A 19,851-nucleotide genomic window follows, 5' to 3' on the forward strand; every position below is an offset into this window, starting at 1 on the left:
CATATATCCCAAGGGTCAGAAGCCGTCGATTGGCCGCATCGATTATGTTTACCATTCGTATATACCCAACAAAAAAAATCACCCATATAGCAAAGGAACCGAAACAATCACAATCCAATTCCCAAGAAGAGAAACGAATCTAGACATCTACCTACTCCGATAAATAGTGCCTAAAGAAGAAAAGGCGAGAGAAAAAGTACAAGAAATCCAAGTGACTTTCAATCATTACTTCGCCGCAGCAGTTTCAAGCTCCTCCTTCTTCTTGCGTTCCATCTCCCGCTGAAGCTGGTCTGGACGGCGCACAGCAATGTCCTTTGGCCGGAAATCGCTGAAGAAACTCTTCAGCACGTTTTCAATTGCCCAGCAGCCTGCGTAGTCGAGGGCCATTAGGATAGTAAGAGTCATCTTAAACTCGTTGCTGAAAGGAACAAGGCGCAGTTTCTCGTTCAATTCTGGAATGAACTCTGTCGCGCAGGAGAAGGCAACACCAGAGGCGGCAACTAGACCCCAGTACATAGCCTTGTTCTCGCGGATAGATTCTCTGAAGGGACGGCCCTGGTAGTTAATGGAGAACGTCGAGATTTGCTGAATAAGCTGGAGGAGATAAATGGCGCTGTTGAGAAGAGATGGCTCAAATTCGCCCTCTAGGTCGATATCAGATTGTCTCCTGTACGGCTAGTTAGATCAATACGTAAGTGGGGAAATACCATCTGCGAAACTTACGGTTCAATGGAGTAGACGTAGCTAGACAGGTAGATCAGAGTCGCAATGTGGATGGCAAACTGTCCAAGCACAGAGCCAATGATGTAGACGTTGAAAATGTTTGGCTGGGGACGTTCCTTGGACAAGCCTTCGACAGACTGCGAAAAGGGTTAGAATCAATTCATAAGTTAGGGACAAGATCCTTACCTTCGCACGTGAGATAGACAAGAAGCAGATGCTCATCAGCATGCCACTGATAGTCACCTGGCCGTCGCCAAACTTAATTCCATCGAGGTAGATAACACTCAAACTGTAGGCACTGATCAAGCAGTTCAAAGCAAGAATCTTGTACATCTGAATCGTTGCGACGAGAGTGCAACGACCTTGACGAAGGATGTTGGGAATGGCGATAACATTGGCCAGCTTGCTAGTAAATGGTGCGGCAACGGATGCGTCTCCCAGTTTGATAGTTGGAGGCTCACTATCATCAAGCTCCTGCTCCATCATAGTCGCGGTCAGTTTGTCAGCCAAACCGGCTGCTGCCACAGAGGCCTGTTGTTGGCGCTGGTGTTGGGGAGGCATGTTGGAGTTAGCTTGTTGTAGGGCCTGTGCACCCGGGGAGGTGATGGTGGGGATTTCCTCTGCCGGGTTCTGTGCATTCTGCGCACCGCGCTTGAGTGCTTCTCTTTCGATAGCCTTCTGGTAGTGGGGGTTACTAGGACCAGGGGGGTAAAGATGAGCGATTTGAGCGGGAACAGGCGGAGAAGGTTGATTGAAACGCTGCATCATAGACACTTGTTTCTCGTAGATCTCCTTCATCTTGGTTGTCCGGTAGTGCTCGGCAATCCTAGTCAAATCCTCCTGAGATCCATTAAGAAGTGCAACACCAACATGAGCCTGCTTCAAAGCACCGACATCATTGGTACCATCACCGCACATCAGGGTAGTGTAGCCAGCATCCTTGAGACCGAGAAGAATGTCCTCCTTCTGTTTGGGAGACACACGAGCATATACCCAAGTGTGGCGGAGCAGGTCAGGAAGAGCCTTTTGTCCCTTGAACTTAGCTAGAGCATAGCCGGTAATACAAATATCCTTCGTTTTCAAGATTTCCGAATCCAGAGGCTTGGTGGGGTCAACATCGATGTTAAGCTTGTCGTCGATGCTTCGCCACACAACTCTGGTTCCTGAGGTGTCATTTTCAGGTGCGTCAAGAATCAGAACTTCGCGGTCCACAATTTCAACTTGACGAGCAACATGAACAGCAGTAAGGGGATTATCTCCAGTGATCATGACCACGCGGTGGCTGCTCTCATTGAGCATGCGGACGGCCTTGACAGCATCATCCTTCAATGGGCATTGTAAGACGAGGAAACCAGCAAAGATTAGCTCAGACTCAATATCCTCCCTGGCGTAGTTATTGATGCGTCCTTGTGAGAGTTCAGCCTCCGTGGAGAGGTATTTGTAAGCGAGAGCAAGCACACGAGCACCATTGCGGGTGAAGTACTTGAAAGTTTCCTCATAGTGTGGTGGGGTATTAACGAGCATGGTACGGATCGTTTCGGGGGCACCCTTAACGCCAACAAAGGTGGACTTGACCTTCTTCGAAGTCTTGCGGTCGTTGGTGATAACAGTGGCGATAGTGCTCTGGCGTTTCAAAGCAGAAGAAAACTGGAAACGTCTTTTGACTTGAACAGACTCGGCAACGCGAGAACCTGCCGCGGATGCGCCCTTGCATGTGAGGATATCGTTCCTACCCAGGCTCCAACCAAGCCATTGAAGAGTTGCCTTTTCCATTGGGTCTCCGACGACCTCACCTTCATCCAATTTGACCAAGGCATGAGCACTAGCGAGAACGAGTGTTGTGTCAGCTCCGATGCTGGGACCATTGCTAAGTTCTGTGTGTGCGCCATCCTTGTCAACCATGGCACCTTCGTGACCAAGAGAAAGGCCCGCAACACCATCAACAACCAGATCCTCGCCAGTCAGTGTACCGGTCTTGTCGAAACACGCAACATCAACGCGTCCAGCGAACGGGATACGGAAAGGCTCAGTACAGAAGATGGCGAATTTGCTCAAAGCAGCCAGGCTGGTGTTGACAGCAAGGCTAAGTTCCATTGGAAGTTCGGGAGGAACAACACTGGTAATGATGAGGACGCAGTCCAGCAGCAGCTTTGACCTCTTGCGATCCTGGGCAACGCCTTCTTGCCAAACGTACCAGGAAGCAGCAAGAGCGAAGACGAGAAGGAACAATATGAAAAGCAGAGCCTCTGCATTGTTCGCAGAGACACGTTCTGTGGAGTAAATCATAGTGCGGACAAGGCTGCCCTGACTGGTCTCAAAACCAGTCTTTACCACGACACCTAGGGCTCCGTTGTCAGGAGGGGTGCCTACCTTAGATGCCTTCTTCTGAGCGGTCTCTGAATCATCTATGTTGGTGTTGGGGTGGGTTATCTGCAAGACCTTGGTTCCTCCATGCACAAAAGCGTTCTTGTCCAATGCATCCGGTTCAATACGGTCATCTCCAGGTCTGAGCTGAACTGACTCCTTCAAAAGTGGCGTACTTTCTCCGGAAAGCATGGCCTCGTTGACAATAGCACTGCCCTCAATAAGGAGAATATCACACGCAACGCCGCCATCTTCCTTGGTTCGATTGACTGACATCAAGTCACCAGGGAGCAATTTGTCACTGGTAATTTCCTGCCACTTGCATTCGCGATAAACCCACACATCGTAAGGTTTGATATTCATACCACGGAACTCGTTTAGGGTTCTCTGGCGCTGCCACACAACAGTACTTTCGAACGCAACAAGCATAAAGAGCGTAAAAAGTGAATAGTACCAGTACTCATCCAACATCCACAGTCCAACGCAGAAAATCTGGAAGACAAAGAAGGGCGCGACAGCATGCTCTTTCCACAACTCGACAAAAGTGGGAACGGGAATATCGAACATGTTGTCGCCGTAATGATGTTGGATACGTTCAACCTCAGCCTTGGAGGTCAACCCCTGGCTTTGTTGGAATGTCTTGAGGGCGGGCTTCGGCTCATCGTCAAGGACGTAGGACAGGGGTGCAAAGCATTTCTGCTCAGGGTAGTAGATAAATCGGCGTTTCTGGAACAAGAACGAAATCGTTGTCTTTCCACCCAGGGTGTCCCGAAGCAAACGGCAGATCTCGGCGGAACCGGAGTTGGCCTCCGGAATCACCTTAATGAGCTGAGCAGAGTCAGGGGATTTGCCCTTGGTTGCAGTAAACAGCGTTTCAATATTGATGTTCCATTTTGTCATCAACCAAAGGAGCGACTGAACCGTGATGATAGATCCAGACCACACAAATGTCCATTCCTGTCCTTGGATGTAGGTATCATAGCGCTCGGGGGAGAGATAGAAGGCAAAGAAAGTCGGCCAAATGATCAGAAATGGCCAAACGTAGGTATGCAGTTGGGTAGGGAGGGGGTTATGAAGCGACGCATATTTGATCTGAGGATCATCCACGAGTCTTGCCCTGTCCATTGCTTTCGTTAGCTACAGCATGTAAACGGTGCACGCGATACACCGGGGTGGGGTGCAGTTTGGGGACGAACATGGTGAAACTCGAATGGCCAGAACCCGACCAAACGATGGGAAATTAAGAAACAAGCAAGAAAAAAAAGAATTCAGTAGGACATAGGAGAAAAAAAAGTATCCACCAACTCTCTCCCGAAGCTCCCAGAGAATCAGAGTCCAGTCGAGGGGCGGCGAAATGAATTGAAGAAGCCACCTCAACTGTAGGTATAAATTTGCTTCCATCGGTTTCGCCGCCAACCAGGCGAAAGCTGTTTTGTAGCCACCGATTGGCCAGCGCCACGTGCCGTGGCTGGGGCGGAATTTTAGGTTCTCCCGGCCGGGCTCAGATTTATTATCTATAGAGCCCCAGGTTTTTATATTCTCACCATTTTCCTTGATATCTTGTAAGATTCTTAGCCAATAATCAATTAAACAAGTTGTGAATAGATTAAGGTTCAAGTGCCCTTTTTAGTGTTCTACAATAGGTTTAGATGTGTTATGTAAAGGTTCCAGTTGGTTTTTATAAACATGCCAGCCTCTATTGTCACAGTGCAAGTTTATACATTCAAATATTATATAAATATATTTATTATCCTAAGCTTCACTTGAAGTTACAAAGAATGATTTATGTACATTTACACCGTCAAGGGCCCCTTGTTCGGGATTCAAGCCCTCTTGGCTGCTTGTTTGACTTGCGCGGGAAGCCTGCACCATCGTGGTAATCCCATGAGTATCCTGATTACTTAGATCAGGTCTCCAATACCTATTCGCTGCCTCACCATGTTGAGGAAGGTGTGTTCCATTTCTATTCATGCCGTTCATGCTAGAGAGAGGCATGCTCCCTGTTGTTCTCTTCCCGCCTTTGCTTTGTGAATGGGCGTAATCGGTACCGCGGAACCAGCGAAAAAGTGGACGGAGCGTGACAAGACTTCCCGCTGTAATTCCAAGACCAGCTTCGACATTTGACCAGATAGAAATGTCGGTTGTCGCGTCTACGCGATTCGTTTAGTGTTAGTATTGGCTGTTCTATATGTGAGGTGTCTTTCAGGCAGAACTTACAGAGGAAGTCGGGATCTTTGTAGTAATGGAGATAAGGAATGCGTACGATAACAGCAGCGCTGGCACTACAAGCGAAGGATTAGCTTGAACAAGAAGACAGGCAATATTTGTGTAAGATACTGGCGACGCACACGCATCCCATGCTCAGAATTCCAGCGAGCGCAGCTTTAGTACTGAAGTTCATGTGTAGTTTCCACACCAGTAAGATAGGCAGGAGACCCAAAATCAAGTCGCAGATACAAGCAAATACACTGTAAATGTAGGCTATGTCGAGGACGTAGTCGGTGTTGATACAAGTTCCCTTCATTGTGAAGCGGTGCCAGAAGTACGCCACGGGATGGCACTGGAGAGTCAACATAAACCAGAAAGTAAGTCCGATGATAGTTGATACTACGACAACAGCCCAAAGAATGATTTTGTGTATTCTAGCAACTGTAAGACGGAGGAGTGCTAGAGCAATGGAGATTTTGGCAACGACGCATGTGATAACATAGGTTGTTTGTCCGAGCCACCACCACTGTCAATGCATAAGAAAGGGAAAACATTAAGAGGATTAAAAACTTGGAATGAGGAAGAAAATGTCACTTACAAACAATGCAGTTTCGATATGAGATGGGGTCAAACCTTCGAATTTCTGACCCAAGCCATAGAAAGAACCTATCATACCACATAAAGCGAATAAGATATTTAGTATCTTTCACCGAGTTACAATAAGAGTCAACAACCTCATATAAAAACCCAGAAGAAAGCGAAACGTACCATTGCAAACACCATCAAAGCATCATCCCACCCAAATGCTCTAACTAGGTGTAACCGGACAAAACATCGCAGCGAGACAGCAATGAGTGATATAACTAGAAACACTAGGGTGACGATGAAGATTGATTCACTTCGACCCTCCTGGAGTTCTACCATGTTGCCAGCACCCCAGGATTTAGCTTCCCAATCAAGTGAATCAGTAGCATGGCCTCCGAGAAGGAGGAGAAAGTCGTGTGTTGTAACTCTCGTAAACCTCCTCGTCAGTCGAATCTTGTCCAACACGAGCCGTACTGCAGGTGGGCGCTGGGGCCCGTTTTTTAATAGAACAGAGAAGGAAGAAAAACGCCCAAGCGTTGGAGAGAACAGGTACTACTACTATTATTACTATTACTATTATTATTACTGGGACATTCTAAGATTAGCGATTTAGGATCTGTTACTGGTTAATAGTGACAAGGGCGTTCAAACTCCAGGTTTCATATGGCACAGGGCTGTCGGAGGGGGCCAACCTGGAACAGAATTAGGGTGCCGCTAGCAGGTGGAGGGTGATACCTAGCACCGCTACTGTCATTTCTCCGTGTCCTAGTTAATGATGAGTGAGAAGTGGGTAAGGCTGGTTATGATTGAGGTGGAAACAATAGCCAGAACTCTGAGGAAAACATGCGTGGGAATCACGGATGTAGTGCAACCTTACCACATCCATGATGGACCCGAGGCCCCTAGATGTTAGATAAAGGGTAACCAATGGAGGAGTGATATCTACGACTCTAAGTCTGGATTGCTAACTAAATGACAGTTGAGATGAGGGGCTGTACTAATCATTTAGGCAGCTGATAGGAAATGACGGTGCGGATCAAAGGGGAAATGAAAACGCTTGCAAGTCCGGAGTGGTAAGTTGTGCTTTCCAGGAACAGCCAACGAGGTATTCAAGGTCCAGCGATGAGATAGCGAGGTAGAGACGGATTCCACGACAGAGACGCATAGCGAAATAGTTCATCGGTAATTAAAAGGGCATATATTCAAATTAAGGCCTGGTAGCGTGGAGGCACAGTCGCGTTGGGATGTACAGAAAGCCTCTGGATGAAGAGACATCGCTGCGCTCCGCAGGCTTTCTGGCCACCACGTTTTGTCGATCGAGGATCTAGTTAGTTGTTGCGGACGCGCGACGCCCCTCGGGCGTTGCGGAGATGTCCGTCGAGTATTGCTAGTCTGGACTCTGTTGAATGGTTAGACTGTCGCTTAACACCTGCTGACGAAGACACATAGCACGTTTTCTGCAGCAGACAGTCTAATTGGTATGCTTGGGAATCGTGGATTTCCCCAGAGGCAGGATGAGAAATAAACCTAGAAAGGGTTCAAAAAAAGGAGACAATGCTTATCTCTTGAGCTTCGGATAGGATAGCTTTGGAGTCAAAAGACGAGGAAACATGAAGGTAGTTTTGACGCGCAAAGTTGACTCGCCTGTCAAGACAAAATATATCTCGATGATCCATGCCTAATAAGAACTACTAGTCTTCCTTGACCTCACCATGTTAGATCAGAAGACAACAAATCCACACTTAAGTTCCGCGGACATGGCTGCTACTCCGGATACAGCGGCGTGTGCCATGATGTCGGACGAACAACTATTATTTCGATCAACAGATGGTTCCCACCGGATAGTTGGCAGACAATCGACTCTAAGTCTAAGGAGGGAAGAGGCCGTGTGGAGCAGGGGAATCTAATCAAGAGTTCAGAATCGGATTATTGATATCAAAAACGTTACACATGATCAAAGATCATATTCTACTCTGTAAGTATTTATTGTAAGGGGAAAAGAGGCCTTCTAACAATGTCGCATTATATGGAGTACTACTCCGTACCCTGATTGACTGTATTCAATATTGATGTGTGTCTGCCAGGTCTGAAACCCCTATCTAATGCTTAAACCGCGCCCTAAAATTATTAGCCCGAGGGCCAAATTTACCGTGGTTGACACCTATGATTTTGTTAGTACAGTGGGCCCTTCTAGGATCAGGATCCTTTGAATTCTGCCAGGAGGAAAATTGAAGCTATTCCCAACCGAGCTAGTATTTTGCATGGCTGTTGTACCTTGCCTGTATAGATTCAGTAAGGGCCCTTTAGGAAGTCCCCAATCAGTGTATCCAATAATGCCAAAGGTGGGTCAGCCAAATGTGCATGCCTTGATTGTATAAGGACAGTGCATATTGTACCTGACATTTTTGGCGCGGGGGATTGATGTGCTTCGTATCGATATACCTACTCCGTAGGTAGATAAAGATTACATAGGTTGTCACAGATAAATTATCATTTAGTTACATCGCTCTGCTGCTTGCCATAATATTTCTTTGTAGGCAGGTGAATATTGTTCAGATATCACCAAAAATAACAGTGCGTTCTGGTATAGTTTAGTCAAGCTATGCAATCAAATCCCACAGAATCATATATACATTTGGGGTCAACAATATCCTTGAGATAATATGCATCAAGCTGTTATCACGAAGAAGAATCCTGGTCAACAGAAATTTACCATTTCGCCTCCTTGCGGTCCTGGAAAGCCTTCAGAATGGCAACTCTCTCCTCGAGAGCTTTCACCTCAGCTTCAAGGGCAGGTTGGACCTTGGCAGGGTCACCTCCGAGTTTAACATAGAAGTCATTTCTGTATGGGGTTGCAGACATGGCAGCAGAGAAGATAGGCTTGATGATAAATGAGTGGTGGGGCTTGAGGGTTCTGCCGTAAGCGTCACGGAATGAGGTGGAGAGCTCAGACTCGGCATTGTCAATGTTATGGCGGAGGGATTGAGCGGTGAAATCAAGAGCTCTATATTCGAGAGAAAAGGTTAGGGACTTCAATCTTTGACGACAACACTGACGAGGTCCATTAGATGGGGGTTTAGCATTAGGGACGCACCTAACGAGCCAGAGCAGACCTTCAGTAGCAACGTGCTTCTTGGTCTTCAGTTCATTCAATACAAGAGCTTGAAGAGTCTCGGATTCGCCAGGGGCAGCCAGCTGCCTGTCTCTGACTTTCTGCAAAGATGTTAGAAGTGGGTTATATATAAGTGCGGAGAGTAATAGGTTTGACCTTGATGTTGCTAGTTAGATCACTTTTAACAGGACCAAAGGCAGCGGAGCCAAGGATATCTATAATAATTAATGCAAGATTAGAATGGATATGCATGCAGCACAAGTGGTCATTCATACCAAACAACGTGGTCAGAGATTCAGCAGCCTCGAGGAACTCGACGGTTGGGATGGCATTGTCGTTAGCAGTATCGACAGGAACGTCGGTAAAGGACTTTTTGAGGGTGTCGAACCAGGTTCCGCTGGGAGAAATAGCAACAGATGCCATGATGAACTAATTGATCCAAAGATTGCTGTACTGAAAGAGAGGGTTACCGAGAAGAGGACCGTTGAGGGGAAATGCCTGTTGTCAACAACAGCTACACCGCCGCCAGCAGGACACGCAAGCATCAAGCCAATAAGCGAGTCTGTTCTGGATTTAGCATCACAAACAGTGCAAACATAGACAAACAGAACAAATGGACTTTCTAGACCACGGGGTGGACTAGCGACGTCATTGCCTTTAGCTGAGCTCTCGATTAAAAGGTACAAGGGGCGATCGAATGAAACATAACCGTTGGTATTCTTGCCCTTCAAGAATTATACCCTGTTTTATCTTTGGACCTAGCCAGTTTGATAGTATTGTTTCCCTTCCGCCACTTAATGTTGTGCTTTTCTTGTTTCTTCCCACGTTGAATTCTAGGACAGTGCCATGAGCACTCGCTTTAACGCGGACCAGCATGACGGCCACGAGGGAATGGAGGTCGACCCACGCTCTGTATTTCATAACCATCACCATGGCTTGGAACCGGGCTTCTATACTACTGACAAGCTGGTAAGTTCGCCGTTTTATCTCCAAGTCTGTCCCAGAGTGGCTAACAATTACAAGCGCTATGCCACTGCTAGCCATATGCACATGACTAACAGACGATTCTTCATCGGACCAATACCGAAGGGCTGGCTCCAGAGCCATCGCAAGTCCTGGTATAAGACGCGACTGAAGCTTCAAAATTATACCTCGAAAACGACCACCTTTTCCGCAGAGCGCGCGACCGCTCGGGAAACAGACCCAACCCCTATCAATTATCTTCCCGACGCCCCTGAGAATAATGAGGTGGAACAACCGACCCAGCATCTCAGGAACCTATCTCACCCCCTAGGAAAGGGACAGGAAGGTTCCTTTTCTAGGTATGAGGTAGGCGTTTCTGCAGACACTGATGAAGAAAACCCCGTGGGAGAATCAGCTAGTATCAGACCGGACACACGATCAGCATATTTTACGGCGAGGGAAGATGCCCCTACACCTGCCAACACAGGACGTATATCCCCAGTCAAGCCTGATCAAAGAGTGACCCGAGCACAGTCAGTCCAGGAGCGAAGGGAGCAGGTGCTGACTATACCCAGTCAGAATGATAGTAGTCAGGCATTTACTCCTATGGTTTCTAGCGACGCTGGCTCCACGGCTCCACTGCTAAGGCCGCAGTCGCAAACTCAAGTCAAAGGGAAGCAGCCTAATACGTCATCTACAAACCTTGAACAACAAGAACCTCGCTATGAGGACATCAATGAAGATGGGAATGAATTGAATGACAGACGACAACTATGGCACGATCATCATACAGCTCCTTTTTCGAAACTCTCCACCAAGTACATGTTCGATGATAACTTGCTGGACAGACAACAACGAATTCTATCTAAAGTATCGAACACTCAAAGGATGGTTCCAGAATGGATTTATCGGCAAAAAACGCAAGAAGGGGAGGCTATCAAAGCGGAGAAAATGCTTGTCCGTGTTGAGGAGACGATGCAAGATGATTTACCAGAAGATTACACCGAATTCGATAGTTTAAGAGTGGAAACTCGAACACAGGATAACTGGAGAGAATTTCTTGTCATCTGCCGGTCAACATCAAATAAGGATGCTCCCTTTACTTTACAGATGTACAAAACGCGAGTCATCCCAGAAATACAGAAGGACGGCCGGAAAGTTAGCCCCCACTACGAAATCTCTCTGGGACGAAAGATAGCCAAGGTGAATCTTTACTCATCTTTGGATAAAACAATAGTGATTTGGAATCGGTCGAAGCGTGGGACGAACATCTACATATTACGTCCAAAATCCACTGCACATGCCGTCGAGTGGTATGCTTTTCTCACCCACACATTGGGCCGGCGCCGCCCTTCTTCGCTTATTGTAAATGTTCCTGACCTCGGTGTCTCTCTCGATTTCCCAAATCCATTCGCGCAGCCTCAACCAGTTCATGGCCCTAAACAGCAAAGAGATGAAGCTACACCCAACTTTACGTCAATGGAGCAGTCCGCGTGCACATCCATAGTGCAAAGGTGTATAAAAAAGCTAGAAACTCTCCCCGAATGGGGCGAGGTTCTAAAGGAATGGTCGAATAACGAGAAAATGGGTCTTTCCTGGAAACGATACGATCGTTTAGAATGGGTGTATGGCCTCAACGAGGAAAGGATGCATGGTTGGCTTACGATGCAAGGCACCCATGAGCTTGAGCTAAGACCAAGGCAGCACTACGATACTTCTGTTAGCTACGGCAGCCAGCAAGAGGAAGAACCCAAGCCGGTCGAAGGTTTCCTAATACGCCTTACCTCTCAAAAAGGTGTCCATCAGCGAATGAATAAAATGTTCTTCAAGCGTCTATACTTCTTCAGCCAGGACCACTATTTATTTTTCTCCAAACCGTCGCGCTCCCTTCCACCAACACCTCCGAAGCTATTTCCATGTGAATCTGATATCCCATCAACCCAACAGATATTGGATGAAATGCCTCTTTCTTATGATATAGATCCCTTCCCTCTCCAGGGCGGAGAAATTTCGTGGCTGTCTAGTGGGAACAGCGCTCATCTGAAACGACATGACGAAGAAGCGTACGCGCAATTGCAAAGAAATATTCATAATCTCTCTCAGTCCGAAGGTTTTATTAACCTTTGCCAAGTGCAAGAAGTGCGCCACGTTTCCGATAATTCATCAACCGAAACAGATGCTCAATATAGTCGGGGGCCTGGGCTCAACGAGTCTGCAACAAATCACACATCCCGAAACAACAGTACAGTCCGATATAAGGACGAGGTAATGTTTGAAATGCTTTTGGACAATGGCCTAGTCGTTCGTTTTCAAGCATATAGCAGCGCAACCCGGGATGATTGGATGAAGCATCTGGATGCTCTCGTGAAATACTGGAAAGCAAGAACTGCAGCTGATACAGCCGAGCTCAAGTCCACGAGGCAACGGAACCTTAATTCGCTGGGTATTGATGAGGAGTTAGAATCTGCGATTGGCCAATTTGCCAAAAAATGGGAGGTCAAAAAGGCAGAGGCATCCCCGTTATTGCACAACATGTGCTCGTTGTCAGGCTGTCGACCCATCAAGGTATACTTCTTTTTTGGTCTTGGTTATAGTTAATGCTAATGTGAGTTTTTGAAGATGTCTGGCCTTCTATACAAAAAGCCTCGTCGCCACGGAACATTCAAAAAGTTCCATGTTGTGCTCACTTTAGGGAAGCTTCTAATTTACCACAGCTCGTTGAGACGGCGCAATGGCACTGAAGTAGCTCATATTCACTATCATCTCGAGTCCGTCATAGAGCTAGAGAACTGTTACATTTACTCCGGATTGCTCACGGAATCTGATTTACTGTACGCAAATCAAACATTCGACAGTAACCACCCCGGTCATCGGGCTTTGCCGCGTGTTTATCTCTCCTCAGACCTATATACAAGCAGTGATGAGGATACTGCAATCAGTTTTGTGGTTTGGCAGCCTTTACGAAAGAATCTCTTCCGTGCCCAAGATCTAGGTGAAAAGGGCAAAAAAAAGCACACTTTGAAGCAGGTCTCCAAGTTAGGCGTCCACGGACGGACTATAGTCTTCAAGGCTCGGAGTCGAGTTGAGAAGGATCGTTGGGTTTTGAGCATTGCCTCTGAGATCGATGAGTTGCAGGAGGGTAAACCGGAAGAGGTCCGACTAACCTCATCGCGGTAACAATACTTGACCTCCAAATAGCACTTCTGAATCTAAAAATTCGGGTCCGTTGAGAGGGTTTACAACGCATGGTGTTTATATACCCGTTAGTTCTAAGAATACGATAGACTAATATGAAGAGTAATCCGATATTTCCAACTAAGCATACAAGCCAAATCGAATATACCAGGAGCAGTACAAGGCCTACAGCAGGTAACAACCATACCTAAAGACAAAATCTTGGGTATCTCGAATATCTATCACTACTCTATGGAGTAATTATTGACGTTCAATTTGCCTTAAAAAGGCAAAATTTATGCGTAACAATGCCGTACCAGAAATCGCTATGATCTTGTTTCTTTGTTTTAGGCAGTCTATATACAAAAATCTTAATGTTCCCAAACATACTACCTAAGTATCAAGTAACTGTTTCAACAATTTTCAGACCATTGCCTCAAACCAGATACACTAACTGCCTGTGATTTTTTCTTTAGCCTAATCTAATGATGGTTGTGTTGCTTGCTTTCCGTCGAATCCTAGACCTAGAATCCACCACCAACAATTCTGTTCATGAGGGTATCAGTCTTGTCCAGGATCTGTTCGCCTACTCTGCTGGATGGTTACTGGGATACCATTATAAAAAATGAGCACTAGCATTGCATTTGGGTTCAGAGAAAAGCAATTCAGCGGTATCGAGTCGCGCATGTAGCTGGCTAAACATGATCAACTACGACGATTGGATAGGGCATATGAAATGGTTCTCTATTGAGTACGTGACTAGGTAAGTAGAGATCAATACGGTTTTAATTGTAGAGGGACTTGAAATCTTGCTGGAGTATTGTGATGACTGGAGCAGGATGGCGAGAGATATAGATTGGAGATGGTAAATACAATGGAATTAATTGTATGATTCAATATGGACAGTGACGATGCGTAGCAGAAAATTCTAGCTAGCGAAGCATTGCACTAGAGTTTGTGCCTCGATGCTGATATAAAGCTTTACCTATATATAATATAATATGTACAGTAAGTATAATACAGTTCTAGACCAGAAACCTCTACAGAAGGCCAAATTATCCCAACGAGGGACGCTCCAGTTTAACGGCCTCTTTCAAGACCCGGTCCCGTACCTCTTGACGATAATTCTCCCCAAACCTTCGCTCTGTATCCCCCTCCACAAGGCCCTTCTCCCACTCCGACCAATCCAATACCCTCAGATTCGGCCAAAGCACAGCAATCACCCGTCCTGTAATAAGGCTTATGCTCACAGGCCCGTAAGTATTACTATCCAGCGACCTCTTGGGATCCTCCGCATCCCCTTCCAGCCAGACATGGTTGAACGGCACGATCTGCGCCGACTTCATACAGGGTTCTCTCGTCATAATCCGATCCCCGGGAAGACCAACAACACGTTTAATCGCCACATGTCGCGGGTTTGCTGGTGATCTAAACCCCCCCCCCCCCAAACAAACAAACAAAAAAACACAAGCAGTCAGTAATTGTATTAGAACCAAGAAAGCGCAATGACGGAGCGAAAACATACCGAAAGGTCACAACCATCCCCCGCTCCAACCGCCGTTTCCTTTCCCAGGGCCAGCCCGCGCCTCCGAACGGCCACATATTCACTAGCACCATGTCGCTTTTCGTGTGCATTTGCTCATAGTCCTCGTTGAGATATGGGGTCATGGACGGACCGCGCACCCACATAACCTGGAGAACATGTTCTGAGAAAAAGAGCCCGATGGGGATAATGGGGGCTAAGATTCGGAGGACACGGAAGGATCTTCGGGAAGGGGAAGAGAAAGATGTGTAACGGTTGCGGAAGAAGGAGAACATAGAGGGCCCCGGTTTGCCGGCGGGGTTGCTTTGCGGGTTGGTGGGAGAGGAGTTTTGAGGCGTTGTTGCGGATGATGATGATGATAAGGAGGAGGAGGAGGAGGAGGATGGGGTGGAGGATCGTGCCTTGGCTGAATGCCGGGAGAGGACTTGAAATATTGTCTTTTTAGGCATCGTTGGAGGGCTTTCCGGGGTATCTTGTGGAGTTATGGATTGGTAAATTTGGGGATCGTTTGGTTTCGAGGAGAAAAAATCCGGAGCTGTGTTGGTTTGCGATTCAGCTCATGGGCATTGAATATCGTCAATTGAATGGAAAACCGAGACGAGAATATGCGGGCTAGTATCGCTAATCTAATGCATATGTCTAGTGGTACGACTGGAGGGCGAGGAGGTCGAAAACTTGCATGGATTGTTCGAATGGAATCCTAGTTTCCGAGATGCAGTGATATCACAAGCTTGTTTGTATGGTTTGCACCACTGCCTATCTGGGTAATTTCCCGGGCCACCGACAATGTGTTACATATATCGCTCAATCTTCACATCGCTTCCTATCCAACTAGGGGAATCTTTCGCCATAAAAGCTTGCAAGTCATTGTTTTACTTATCTTCAATGCTATAGACTTCCTGATAAAAACATAACTCTGTCATACAATGATGTTAATCGTTAAGCCGATTTTGCTCTGCCCTGGTTATCAAAACCCCCAACATACATACATAAGCAACTATAGAGATAGCACCGATGCTGTACAAAATTGACATGTTGAACTCTGCTCGAGAACTCTCCTTAACCACAGAAACAAAACAAAATATCAATCTTTTTCTAAGAATCCATCTGTCGAGTGAGACTGCACCATATCGATAATCCCGCTGGATTGCACACTCTGCACATCAGTAGGCGAAAGGGGCCGGTCAATCTCGACGGGTTCATCATCAAGTTTCTCTGTGCGGCCGTCCTCTGATCTGTCGACTTCTTCCCAGTCATCTTCGCTCCTATCATCTACGCTCTTATCGTCTGGAAAGCTCGCGACACGCGCAGTTTGGGTCCCGGCGTCTGTGCTGATTTTGTGTTTCTTGCATTCTGGCTCTCCCGCCAAGGTGGGTTCCATAGTTGGAGGATCAGGAAGTTTAGCCGCGAGAAGTTCCGGAGAGGGAGAAGACGACTCATAAGAATCTTTGTTAGCTAATTCCGGGGAGTCAGCTGGTGGATAACTAGCTTGAGGTATGTCTTGCTCGTCGGGGGGAAAGAAGAGGCTATGAATAGTTTAGTGCAAGACCCCAAGGAAAATTGGTGTTGGTAGAAGTTGCTTACGGAACCATCTTTTGGTATGCATTTTCGTCCTTGAGTTCGAAATTGCAGAAAATGACTTTCTCCAGTTTGCCAATGTTCTCCTCGTTCTCCAGAAAAGTTCGAGTTTCGTCGAGGACCGCGATAGCGGCTTTCTGACTTGGGTATCCATATACACCCGTGCTGATCGCTGCAAACGCAATGCTCTTCATATTATTCTCAACCGCTAGTTCGAGGCTACGGCGGTAGCACCTTCGCAGGAGAGACTCGGGCCTTTTTTCATAGCGATATATAGGACCAACGGCGTGAATCACTCGTTTGCAGGGGAGATCATATGCGTTGGTGATCTTGGCGTCACCCGTGTTGCAGCCATTGAGCGAGCGACACTCTTCAAGGAGACCATGGCCAGCAGCACGGTGGATGGCACCGTCGACCCCACCACCTCCAAGAAGAGAGCTGTTCGCTGCATTCACGATGCAGTCGACACCTTCTAACTTTGTGATATCACTGCGAATCAGGGCGATCGTGTCATTGAGGGCTTTTGAAGGTGACGTAAAAGGCTGTGCATCAGGGACCAGGCGCTTGAGTTTATACAGCAATGAGACAGTGGGGATCTCCGTGATGTGTCTGTAGGGAGGTGCCATGCTGTGCGGCCAGATTGTCCTCCACGGTGGCGTGGTGCCTAGCTGATCCTTGATAGCAGTAGGTGGCTGTGGATTTAGTTGAGTGTCAGAGAATCAATAGCCCTAAATTAGTTAATATGAACAATTTTACTCCATTAAGCTTTAGGCTTAAGCAATATAGTAGATTAATTCAAGGAGACTTCCTGTGTTATAGCTGTTATGGGAGGTGAGGGAAGCTTCCCCGCACGTGATGACACATGATTACGATAAGAAAAAGCTATCTTATCATGTCATTCACTCTTGGCAAGTGATTACTAGGATCCCAAGAGTATCTTGAAGAGGTACGGAGGACTTTAAAAGCATAGAACACTCTAAACCTATACCTAAGTAAGTTTTAGACTGTCACTCACTAGACTAGATCATGATCAAAATCCCAGACACTTTAATATGCTAACTAACACCATCAAGTTTAGAAAGTGAACCAACTTTGTAGACTAATGTAGTAAGATCTTCATTCCAAGTCTTCAAAACGAGAGAGGAGTATATTATGGACCTTTGGAACTTGGGATCTTTTTATCTTCTAGACTAGAGAATCAAAGTATCTTATTAATAATAACCATTGCATAACTATCGTATCTCAAATAAATCAATGAGTAGTTACTCAACTTGGCTATATATTGAAATCGACAAGAACCCCTGGGGCTTATTTCGTATGATAAGAGTCTTACTTGCGCTTGAAACACTAATGCAAAGTTGATCACTCTTCAAATTCCACAGCAATAGGATCGGTACCTACCAGCCAAGATTATATCTCAAATCCTGAGAAAGAAAGTGTACTACTATACATGGAAAAGCCGCCGCTAATAGAGGTTCTTCCATTCCAAGATCCTTGTCTATGGAATCAGGGTCTGACAATAATAGACGGCTCACATGCATGCAATAATCACCAGCCTTAACCTTCTGCTTCTCATCTCACATGGTTCCATCCTGCAACGATCTTTTTCGACGGATCATGTCCTATGATACACCGTACTTTTTGAAGGCAAACTAGCGTCAGGGGCCTACCCTACGACTGCATGCATTTTGCCAGGCAAGCCGGATGCTGGGGTACCAAAGTTACGGATTTCAATACCATCAGCTGGCCGTTTCGTGGGAAGCAGTATCGAAGGTATTTCACAGTTTACAATACGTATAGATACACGTTCTTAGACGGTAAGGTAATCATAATCAATCCACAAGAGTGTTCCACCCAGGGTGGTAAGTGGTAATGAAATACCACAGTTGTTGCGTTGCGACTTTTACTGCCTTCTTCTTCCTTGGCAAAAGAAAAGGATATACGGTCTCTGATAGGGGAGAAACAATTGTCCCTGAGGACAGCTATAGGTACAGAGTAATGGTTGCGAGGTTTGGTACTTTACACACATTAGGAATCACTTTTGTGAGTCGCACTACACAAATTATAGTATAACTATTGATTGTATACAATGTCACCCTATTTTTCACATGATTCCAAAACTGGCACCAATATTACACACAAACAGGATCTAACTATGTGATAGTTACTAATATCATTATTTATAAACCAGATCCAAGTTCATCGTGGGAAAGGAAAAAAAAAAAACTCGACAAGATCGATCCCGATCAATCGCGATCCCAATCCACAGTACCACCCACACACTTCTAGATCATTTTCTAGCGCTACATATAGTGGGCCGCGTCCATGGAAACCTAAATTTGCAGCAGGCACACACAGAGATTCATTTCCTGTCGTCCAGGACCAGGTCAATTCCAAATTCCGTAATTCCAAATTCTCGATCTAGGCGGATCTCCAGAATTTTTCATTCAGGCGCTCAGTTGCGGCAGTGTGGAGTCCTTGTTGACTAACACAAGCTCGTGGCTGTAGAACCAGATCGAAAATTGGGTTTAGTATTCAGCTTGCATCCATGGGACGAAATTGATTGTTCGGCTCCTGGCGAAGCCCCCAGAATCTCTCTCCTGACTTCTTCCAGTGGATTGAGGTGGATTATTCAACTTATAAAATATCACTGAAATCCATGGTCTCTGGACTAGTAACTTTACCAGGTTTTTACTGTGGGATTCTCCTAACTGTGGGGAGAGAACATCACACAACCACTCTGGATAAAAGGCATGTACCTCTCTCTCACTCTACTAGATACCGGGGCTGAGTTTCCTTGAGCGGATTCATTCAGCTTGTTCCTCATCCATGCAGACTTGGCTGAGTCGTTCTAAATTCTGACACATGGCTCCAGCCTCCAGCTCGTCCAGGTTGGCTGTCATGTAACGCCGTATTTTATCTTCCACATTTAGTTAAACCAGTGGAGCTGTTTTCTACATTTCTGGAAGAATTCCATGGATAGTAGTACCCCTATACGGAGTACTCCGTACACTAAAGCAAAATCACTAAATAACGAACACTGAATGGGAGTCTTGGAGACAGGGGACTCGCGGGATCCCATCTTCCCCTTGGTGCCTCAGCATGTCTTACCAACCAACGAACGTCACGAACTATATTATGGTCTATTATAAGAGCAAGGGCCATGTTAATTCAGCTAACCTTCTTGAGTGCTGAAACAACAGGGAGGAATACTCCGTAGTACTTTTGTAGTACCTACATACCTATTCTCGAGAAAGGCTCCAGGCAAACAAAGACTCTTACTGGTTTGGTTTCGAACACAGCCACGCATATAAATAGGCGGGTGTCTTGATTGATATTTATGTACTAAATGCAGAAGATTTAGCAGATCTCTGTTATTCATTTGAAACACGTGAGATTTTAACTCCGCACCCAAGATTATGCGCTGAGAGAAACTATCGTGCGGAATATATGGGTATCTAGATGGCTGAGAAGCAGTGTTGGAACTTCAAAGGCCAAATAATACCTATGTATGCACTATACTTTTATTTCCTTTCCACATTGCACTTTTAGCTTACACCAGTAGTGTTACAGGACCCAGCTCCAAAGATACTGATTAGTA

The 19,851-nt window shown here is 46.2% G+C and overlaps 5 protein-coding genes across 5 annotated transcripts; 1 reads left to right on the plus strand and 4 right to left on the minus strand.

Moving 5' to 3' along the window:
• Window positions 1–225: 225 nt before the first annotated feature.
• Window positions 226–6,219, minus strand: P175DRAFT_0435505 (ion-transporting P-type ATPase SPF1; the record flags this gene model as incomplete). The annotated part of the gene is made up of 8 exons (XM_040893736.1): window positions 226–667; window positions 724–860; window positions 910–4,179; window positions 4,879–5,237; window positions 5,305–5,369; window positions 5,436–5,821; window positions 5,894–5,998; window positions 6,064–6,219. The coding sequence occupies 8 exons, from the start codon at window positions 6,217–6,219 to the stop codon at window positions 226–228; spliced, it is 4,920 nt and encodes a 1,639-aa protein (XP_040752892.1).
• Window positions 6,220–8,372: 2,153 nt separating this feature from the next.
• Window positions 8,373–9,443, minus strand: P175DRAFT_0476702 (GLTP domain-containing protein). The gene is made up of 4 exons (XM_040895287.1): window positions 9,268–9,443; window positions 9,149–9,207; window positions 8,975–9,093; window positions 8,373–8,884 (listed from the first exon to the last, which is right to left on the minus strand). The coding sequence occupies exons 1-4, from the start codon at window positions 9,413–9,415 to the stop codon at window positions 8,590–8,592; spliced, it is 621 nt and encodes a 206-aa protein (XP_040752893.1). The 5' UTR covers window positions 9,416–9,443; the 3' UTR covers window positions 8,373–8,589.
• A 241-nt stretch (window positions 9,444–9,684) lies between these two features.
• On the plus strand, window positions 9,685–13,268 carry P175DRAFT_0476705 (uncharacterized protein). Its single transcript, XM_040895288.1, has 3 exons — window positions 9,685–9,961; window positions 10,016–12,520; window positions 12,566–13,268. The coding sequence occupies exons 1-3, from the start codon at window positions 9,839–9,841 to the stop codon at window positions 13,130–13,132; spliced, it is 3,195 nt and encodes a 1,064-aa protein (XP_040752894.1). The 5' UTR covers window positions 9,685–9,838; the 3' UTR covers window positions 13,133–13,268.
• A 916-nt stretch (window positions 13,269–14,184) lies between these two features.
• Window positions 14,185–15,151, minus strand: P175DRAFT_0435594 (putative mitochondrial inner membrane protease subunit Imp2; the record flags this gene model as incomplete). The annotated part of the gene is made up of 2 exons (XM_040893743.1): window positions 14,185–14,557; window positions 14,655–15,151. Coding segments are annotated over 2 exons (870 nt in total), but the record flags the coding sequence as incomplete, so codon positions are not given.
• A 435-nt stretch (window positions 15,152–15,586) lies between these two features.
• P175DRAFT_0515633 (macro domain-containing protein) lies at window positions 15,587–17,059 on the minus strand. The gene is made up of 2 exons (XM_040898867.1): window positions 16,257–17,059; window positions 15,587–16,198 (listed from the first exon to the last, which is right to left on the minus strand). The coding sequence occupies exons 1-2, from the start codon at window positions 16,874–16,876 to the stop codon at window positions 15,757–15,759; spliced, it is 1,062 nt and encodes a 353-aa protein (XP_040752896.1). The 5' UTR covers window positions 16,877–17,059; the 3' UTR covers window positions 15,587–15,756.
• Between the last annotated feature and the right edge of the window lie 2,792 nt (window positions 17,060–19,851).

This window comes from Aspergillus ochraceoroseus, assembly GCF_002846915.1.
Source record: "Aspergillus ochraceoroseus IBT 24754 chromosome Unknown P175scaffold_3, whole genome shotgun sequence".
NCBI classification, from domain to species: Eukaryota; Fungi; Ascomycota; class Eurotiomycetes; order Eurotiales; family Aspergillaceae; genus Aspergillus; species Aspergillus ochraceoroseus.

What these genes read in the sequence shown, in the direction of transcription:
- P175DRAFT_0515633 (XM_040898867.1), bottom strand. Translation starts at nt 16,876, where the DNA reads ATGGCACCTCCCTACAGACACATCACGGAGATCCCCACTGTCTCATTG. An exon ending in GCATACCAAAAGATGGTTCC is followed by an intron (nt 16,199 to 16,256) that starts GTAAGCAACTTC and finishes AACTATTCATAG; the next exon opens with CCTCTTCTTTCCCCCCGACG.
- P175DRAFT_0476705 (XM_040895288.1), top strand. Translation starts at nt 9,839, where the DNA reads ATGAGCACTCGCTTTAACGCGGACCAGCATGACGGCCACGAGGGAATG. An exon ending in TCTATACTACTGACAAGCTG is followed by an intron (nt 9,962 to 10,015) that starts GTAAGTTCGCCG and finishes AACAATTACAAG; the next exon opens with CGCTATGCCACTGCTAGCCA. An exon ending in CAGGCTGTCGACCCATCAAG is followed by an intron (nt 12,521 to 12,565) that starts GTATACTTCTTT and finishes TGCTAATGTGAG; the next exon opens with TTTTTGAAGATGTCTGGCCT.
- P175DRAFT_0476702 (XM_040895287.1), bottom strand. Translation starts at nt 9,415, where the DNA reads ATGGCATCTGTTGCTATTTCTCCCAGCGGAACCTGGTTCGACACCCTC. An exon ending in ATCTCTGACCACGTTGTTTG is followed by an intron (nt 9,208 to 9,267) that starts GTATGAATGACC and finishes TAATTATTATAG; the next exon opens with ATATCCTTGGCTCCGCTGCC. An exon ending in ATCTAACTAGCAACATCAAG is followed by an intron (nt 9,094 to 9,148) that starts GTCAAACCTATT and finishes ACATCTTTGCAG; the next exon opens with AAAGTCAGAGACAGGCAGCT.